Source organism: Crocodylus porosus, unplaced genomic scaffold, assembly GCF_001723895.1.
Source record: "Crocodylus porosus isolate Cpor-Errol unplaced genomic scaffold, CroPor_comp1, whole genome shotgun sequence".
In the NCBI taxonomy this organism is placed as follows: Eukaryota; Metazoa; Chordata; order Crocodylia; family Crocodylidae; genus Crocodylus; species Crocodylus porosus.
In genome coordinates this window covers 43,021,747-43,029,914 of record NW_017728906.1, presented here as the reverse complement: position 1 = coordinate 43,029,914, position 8,168 = coordinate 43,021,747, and the positions used below count along the sequence as shown (strand labels likewise).

Below are 8,168 nucleotides of genomic sequence, written 5' to 3'. Positions count from 1 at the left end.
TGCTCAGGACCCTTCCGACCCTACCAACTATGAAATTGCAAGACAAAAAAAGATCTTTTCCACTATAACAGAGCATTTCCATACTCTGCCATGCTGTTATCGGTGCTTGTGTCATAACATTCAGATGGCATCCATTTACAATCAAAATGTACCTTCTGGGTTTTTTTTTCCTTTTCTGGGTCTATAAACGTTGTTTTTATTTACAGTTATTTGATCTGGATGTAATAAACTTGATGTCACTTCCTGCTGGGCATTATGATGACAAGAAAGGAAAACTAAACTGTGACCTAAGAAGCGGCTGAGTCTGGAGAAGAGATAATAGTCTGAGCCCTAGGGATATAACCCTATACCAAGAAGTCTGTGGGGACATGATAAGAAATTGAGTTAAAGACAAAGAAGTCATGATTCTGCCACTCAACCGGGACTGAAAGGGATCTAGGATCTAGCAAAAGTGCATATGGTCACAGAGAGAGTGAGAATCAGCACATGTGAAAGCTGAGTGACAGATATCATCATGATCCTATTTGGCTTTACCAAAGTGAGAAAGATCTTGTAAATATCATAAATACCATAAACATGTTTAATCTGGGCCAGAATATGAATGATACCTTGGTGGTATGTATGTGGGTATGTACATGTATGAATGTCATTCCTAGTATAATTCCAAAGACTTCTATTTGTATTCTTGCAGGTTGTTTTTAAAGTCATATTTCAGTGTGGACTGAATGTTTCTGATGCTTTCCTTTCTATGGTTAAGCTTCATAACTGCTTTTTACCATTCTGTGAGCATGAGGACAATAGTGCCATAGGCATGGCAGGTGCTTTACAATCGCATATAAAAAAAAGGTGGCCAAAGATATCAAAGGCCATAGATATCATCAGAATAAAGAAGTACTTGAATTGCCTGTTTGACATTTAAAACCACCTGGAGGATATATAAATTACCTCTTTCATAGCATCATCTATTTGTTTTAATTCCTCATAGCGGTCTCTGGATTCCCAAAGAGGTTGGAGCATCACTTCTTCAACTTCTGGAAAAAGCTAAACAAAGGCAAGAAAAGTTAAGAGGTCACTTTTTTTTTCTTTTTTTAAATATTTACTTATAAATGCTAGAGCTGGAGTGAAAGTAGATACAGGCCTGTTTCACTGGCTGACTAAAGACTTATCAAAATTAAGGTTGGTGTTGTAGGCAGCAGCCAGCATCTCAGAACTTTAATAACTTACCTTTGTTACTATTTCAAACATTGGAATAAGAACAAACTTAAGGAACCCAATCTGTGCTGTTGGCTTGGTCACTTTATCTCGGTCCATGAAAGGTGCCACAGGAAGTCCCTCTGATTTTTCTCGGTCGCTCTGTGAGATATTCAATAGTTAGCAAAGATTATCATTGAAAAGGAGAATGTGAAGGCAGCAATGCAAATTATCTGCTGACCAGTATTGATGGTCTGTAAGTATTAGGCCTGTGCAAACTGGCAAGTATTTGATTCAGATTTGGCTGATTCAGAGGGACAGTGATTCAATTCGGTGATTCGAGTCACTGTCCAATTCAATTTGGCCAAATCAGATTAGCAGATTTGATGCCAATTTGGAGATTCGGCCTTAGACTAAACAGGCAGTGGTCCTTGAGGGTGCTGGACACAGCTGCCTCCAGCTGGTAACTCTGTTGTGGTGGGCAGAGGGAGTGAAGGAGCATGGTTGGAGGGGAGCAGATCAACACCCCCACAGTGAGGGAGGGATGGGGGCTGGGACAAGCTGCCCAACCAGGGCAGAGTGGTGCAGGACTCGGATGGGGGGCTCCCGCCATTGTTAGCCACCAGTCTAGGAGGGCATGGGAACAGGCGAGTGCCCCCAGAGCTGTGTGGGGTGGGCTGGGCTGCGCTCTCGGCAGGTGGCATAAGGCACTGGGAGCAGGAGCTATGCCCTCCCACTGGTCGCCCAGCCTCCCTGCACCTCCTGGACAAGCTGTGGCTTTGCCCCAGCTGGGCAAGCAGGAGCAGGTCATGGGGGTAGGTGTGTGCACCCAGATCGGGGCAGGCCAGTGGCAGGGGCTATGGGGAATTTTAGGGTGGCTGCAACCCCCTTATTGCCCCTGCTCCACTGCACTCTGCAGGGTTGGTGGAGCCAGGGCTGTGTTCTAGGCTGTGACTGGGGCTAGCTGCCCGGAGCGCAGCCCCGACTCCACCTGCCCCGTGGAGCACAGCCTGGTGGCGGGAGGCTGGGGCTAGCCTCCCAGCCTTGCCCAGCCCGCTCTGTGCAGTTCCGGGGACACATGCCCACTCCCACGTCCTCCCGGACCAGTGGTGCACAGTGGCAGGAACCCCCCTCACCAAGTACCGCACCCTCCCACCCCAGCTGGGCAGCTTGTCCCAATCCCAGTCCCAGCCCCAATCCCTCCCTCACTGTGTGAGCATTGATCTGCCCCCTCAACGCCCCTTCCCTCCCCACCAGACTTACCAGCTGGAGGCAGCTGTGTTCAGCATCCTTGGACTGCTGCCTGTTTACTGTATAACTGAATCTCCGAATTGGAGCCAAATGTTTTCTGAATCAATGTGGACCTTTTAATGTGTCTCACAATTTAATCTGGATTTGGAGATTCGGCTGCCGAATTGGGCCGAATCTCCTCTGAATCGAATCAGCTGCTGAAGCTTTGCACAGCTCTAGTAAGTATGTCTCATTGGTGTATCTAATAACAGCAAGGGAAAAGGACCCTGTGTATCATTTCAATTTGCTGCACAAATACAATTAGATGTTGACTGCTTTTGTTTTAATGACAGTTTTATTATGTGGAGGATTTACTTATTTTCCACAAACACTGCATGTACAAAAGGCCAAAAGAGGAGATTCTTAAAAGTCCAAGTCCCACTGAAAATGAAGAATGGGACTTCTTGTGTAAATCACTTTTACACATACAAAATGTAGCAGTATCTAGATTTTCACGGAAAAGAAGAGGGGTCCTTGAGTTCTTCCTCCTCAGAATGATCCTTTCAGGCACCAAAGTAGAAGCAACAAACCATTTTTTATCATGATTGGCTAACTGTAGGTTACTGAGTAACCTCAACTACATATAGACTCAGTGAAGGATGCCCACCTGTGCCTACAACTTTGGAAAGAGCTTACAGAAAATGAGTCTGACATCCTTAGCTGAATGGATCAACACAGTGGCTCTCAACCCTTTGCAACTCAAGGCACCCCATGGGAAATGCCAGCTCTTAGTTTTCACTTGTTTATTGATTATAGAAAAATACTAGAGCAATTCTTCTGTTGCTAAAAACTCAGAAACACCTAATAGGTCAGAATGTGTTTGACACTGGATTCCTAATTGAAATATCTGGGTTTATACCTTGTGAATCATGTTTGCACACTTAACAGGGTAAACATTGCATGATACCCTGCAGCACCCTTGAAAGGATTTCAAGACCCCTGGCTACTTATGGCACCCTAGCTGAGAATCACTTGTTTACACTGATTGATAGACTTGAAGACCTGACCCATTATTTCTGTAGTTTTCTAATGTGTAGTAAGAGAATAAAATACACAAAAAATACCAGCTCTTTGTCTGCATTTGTTCTCATTTATCGAATTGGCTGCACATTCTATTGTTTAACAGTATGGTAAAGCACATAGATACACTTTTTATTTCAAAATAATTTCTGCAGAGACAATGATCTATAGAGGCCTCTGACAGTTTGTCACAGTGGATTTTCTTCATATCACGAAAAACAGAGAAGTCCTCCATGTTTCTTTATCAAACTTGTTCTCCCAGCATAGAGAGAACGTAAAATGAAATGAACTAGAAAACTCTGGCATCTTGTTCTCCCAATTACTGTGAAGTTATGTTTTGCGTGATGCCAGCTGCTGCAGTGTGCAGGCACAGTGCAGTGTATGTGTAGGAGAAAGCAGGGGACTGCTGAGATATTTAATGCTTGTTTATATTACAGGGTAAAGGCATCCATCACAGAGGGGGAGAGGATTCCAGCATGAAGCAATTGGTATGCAACCATAAAACCTGACTTTTCACAATTATTCAAGTACCTGGTATCCTGGGAATAAATGGAATGCCTTATTTTCCTAGGGAAATGCACAATTTAGGTCATAAACATTTCAGATCATCATCACAGATAGAGTGCCACCTTGGCTAATTGAATACTGCCCATTGAATTGGCTTCTGCTGCCACTGTTCTTGCCCTAAAGCTCTAAAGCCATTAACAATGCCAAATGAACTCAGGAGGCAGCCCTATTAGTGACAACAACCTGGAATCTAATGACATTGGCATTTCTTGGTTGTTACTGTCATTTTACAAATCACAATACATTGCAGGCACTTTTATTCTGAACTTATTCCACTGATGGCCCTCTGTAACCTTATACAAAAGAAGTCTTTCATCCATATGGAACTGGAGATAGCTAATAGATAGTTCAAGTACCAGATAGTTTTCAGGAGGGAGGAGGAATTTTGATGATTGCCTTTCTGGATCTTTGTCTCATTCTTACCTGCATAAAATATTCCTCTAATAAGCAGTCTACCCAGGGTTCTGCTACTTCCATTGGGCGTACTTCATTGGAGATATCGCAGCATTTTATAAGCACCATTTTCAACTGGAAGAGGACAAATACTTTTACATTCTGGTAACACAAGACTTTTCTTTGTCTCTTTGCATGCTGTGCTTCTTTTGTTTTGACAGAGGCTGGCAGGAACGAAGGAAAATTTTATGGCTGAGGCATAGGACTGAGCCTCAGGTAACCTGGTTATAATTCCTGATTCTGCGCTAGAGTCCATTGTGGCCTTGGGCAAGCCATTTAACCCCTCGCTGCTTCAGTTTTCTTATCTGTGAAATCAATATAGTGCTTACCTTCCCCTTGATGGGCTTGTGTGGCTTAATTTATGAATAACTGTAAAATGCTTAGGTATTCTACAATGGCATATACTATATGGGCCCAATCACACACACAGTGAACAACTGACTGATATGCAGTGGAGACTAGGGCCTCTCATGTTCACTTTCTCCTGGGAGAGTTGCTGCTCTCCCAGGAGAAATCACAAGTGTACAGATATTCAGGCTTTTTCTCCCAGAATGAAAATGGCCACTCCAGGAGAAAAGTAACCAGAGTACCAACCAGGGTTGAATCACTCCCAGAAGAGTTTATTCTGAGAGAGCAAATGTCTGTACATGCCATGCGCTTCTCTCAGAAGAGAACATAATCTTCCACTACTGCCACACACCCCATCCTGAAGAAGACAGTGGGTACATCTACACGTTGCCCTACAGTGATGTAGCAACACACTATGACAATGTAATGATCATGTGTCCAGCTGTGTCATTATAGCAGCGTGCTCCTCAGATATAGTTCCCCAGATATAGCGTGTGTATGCAGACTAGGATAAAACTAAGCAAAATGTATATCCTGATGGAAGGAATAATTATATCTTGCTCCAATGAGTACAGGACAAGTGTTGGTAACATAGAGCCAGTGGGCTAGATCTGGCCTTTGGAGCCAATGTACAGCCATGAAGCTTCCAACCCAGTTGTTCTAACACTGCCACTTCTCCCTGCTGGCTAGCCACACAGAAGCAGCAGCAGCAGTGGCCAGTTTGGAAGCATTGGTTGGCTCAGCTCTGACCCAAGCTGGATTGTTTTGATCCACCACTGCAAAAACTTGTTCCCTGCTGCTCTGGGGCTTAAACATATGCAAAAAAAAAAGCATAACTTTTTTACCTAGAGGGCTCTCAGCTTTTTCTTTCTTTTGCTTTTATACAGAGCTATAACATCTTTCTACATTTTTGTTAATGGTGGAAATGATTGGTTTCAAACAAATAAATGGTCCCTCACAGCACATTACAACCCTCAAGGAAAAGGAGGGCTTGTTCAGGGGTTGGAATGTGATTCTGGAATGAAGGGATGAGATCCAGTTCAGCTGTAGGGCTCCTATGTGATTTTGGACAATCTGTTTAGTCTCTCTTTAGGTCTTCATTCCCCATCTGCCCAGTGGGGTCAACAGCACTTCCCCACAGCCTACAAAAGTGCCTAAGACAGACAGACGGAACAAATCATTCAAATGTGCAACTAACTGTAAAGGAGAACACAACTTCCTTCAAAACATTTACTTCAACAAACTGAACCATGGCAATGTGGCTCCAAATCAAGTTATTTCTTTTTAGATTGTTCTTTTCCAGAAATTCAAAACCTAGCAGCAAAATGAACATTTTCCTACAGAAATTGTCAATTGTTTGGACCCTGGATTTTCTGCTGAAAACTGGTTCTATTTAGCATTGGGGGGGTCAAGCCCAAAGATAAGTTGGTAGAGTAATATTATCACCATTAGCAGAAAGAAGTAGTTAGTTATGTTAGTATTACTAGCCATGTTAGCTCCTGACAGATGGTAATCAACAAAAGCTCCTTACACAGGTCACATGTTCCTCATTTGAGTAATCAAACTTCTCCATTTTTTCCTTGAAGGAGTCCAGTATTTCTGCATGTCTTGCCATGTCTGTTGCCAGGATTAGTGTAATTATCCCCTATCAAAGGAGACAATAGCACATTCATTTAATATTTCATACAAGGTATAGTTCTTTCTGTGCAAAGAGTTGCTTCATGAATAAATTACCTTTGAAGAGGAACTTTCTTGAGACCTCCTGACAAACTGGTAGAGAAGTGGTCAGTTCTTGTGACTACTGGACATCCCTTCCAACTCTATAATTCTATGAACTAGATCGTTTACATACAGAATTCACAGTGACATAATATGGACATTGGCTATGATGTGTGTTTTATTGTATGTTGGAAGTAGGTTTAGACTGGATATCAGGAAAAAACTTCACTGTTAGAACAATAAGGCAGTAGACTAGACTGTCTAGGGAAGCTGTGGACTCTCCATCACTGGAGGTGTTCAAGAAAAGGTTGGACAGCAACTGGTCGGAGATGATATAGGCATAGCTATGCCTATATTCTGGCATGGGTATTTCCTTACTTCTGGGCTTTGCTGGTTGCCCTGTCTCCCTTTTTCTCCTACATGTTTAAGGGTGTTTTTAAGCCTTCCTCAGAGGCATTAGGTGTTGGCAGCAGCCAAGGCTGTGGATTTTGACTGGGGTGTGCCAATGCTTCTGCTGCAACATAAAGCTGGAGGTTCCTGGCCAGAGGGTTTTACCCTTCTGCTCAGCATCAGACCCACTGTCACATTTTTGGTCAGGAAGGAATTTTACCCCATGGTCAGACCAGTATAGACTGGGGGGGGGGGTTTGCCTTCTTCTGTAGTGAGGGGCATAGACTTTTACCTGGGATCTCTTGAGTGTATATTACTTACCTTTTATAGAAGTAGGGTTTTGGCTGCTGTGGTCCCCCTGCTTTACGTGTGGTAGGTTAGGGTGTTATGTTTTGTGTTGTGTCAGTAGTTTTATGAAGAATTTAGATTATGGATTTGTATTTAATGGTTTGGACAGGGATGATCCTGCCTCAGACAGGGAGTTGGATTAGATGACCTAAGGAGGCCCCTTCCAGCCTCACATCTCTATCATTTCCTGTTCTGTGCTTATTAACTAAATACCCTTGATTAAAGAACTAAATTAAAAGTATTGTTCTATATAGTGGGTTCCAAACCTGGTCCCATAGAATTTAATACAGGTTTTGCTATTGACTCTACCAGAAAACAGTGATAAGGCTGTGCCAGGGGTCCTGCAATGACCTCAGATAATTCCCTCAGCACTCTGGGGTGGAGATCATCTGGACCAGCTGATTTAAATGCATCCAGTCCCTCCAGACGTTCCCTGACTAGATCCTTCCTGACCCTCAGGCCCCAGGGGAGGCGCACCTAGGCCAAGGGTCAGGGCGGATCTAGTCAGGGAACTTCTGGAGGGACTGGATGTATTTAAATCAGCTGGTCCGGACGATCTCCACCCCAGAGTACTGAGGGAATTGGCTGAGGTCATTGCGGGAACCCTGGCATGGCTTTACGAGCACTTGTGGTGCTCTGGTGTGGTGCCAGAGGACTGGAAGAGGGCCAATGTGGTTCCCATCTTCAAAAAAAGGGAGGAAGGAGGACCTGGGGAACTATAGGCCAGTTAGTCTTACCTCAATCCTGGGTAAGCTTTTTGAGAGAATTATCCTGGCACATGTCCACGAGGGGCCAGCAGGCGAGATTATGCTTAGGGGCAACCAACACGGGTTCATTAGAGG

At 43.8% G+C, this 8,168-nt stretch overlaps 1 protein-coding gene across 1 annotated transcript in view; it reads right to left on the bottom strand.

The window, feature by feature from the left end:
* PDE9A (phosphodiesterase 9A) overlaps positions 1 to 8,168 on the bottom strand; it is a 99,431-nt gene that overhangs the window by 3,825 nt on the left and 87,438 nt on the right. Inside the window, exons 14-17 of the mRNA XM_019528993.1 lie at positions 6,401 to 6,514; positions 4,492 to 4,596; positions 1,225 to 1,353; positions 946 to 1,041 (exon numbers count right to left, since the gene is read on the bottom strand). Coding sequence (XP_019384538.1) covers positions 946 to 1,041; positions 1,225 to 1,353; positions 4,492 to 4,596; positions 6,401 to 6,514 — 444 coding nt within the window. The remainder of the gene's footprint in view (positions 1 to 945; positions 1,042 to 1,224; positions 1,354 to 4,491; positions 4,597 to 6,400; positions 6,515 to 8,168) is intronic.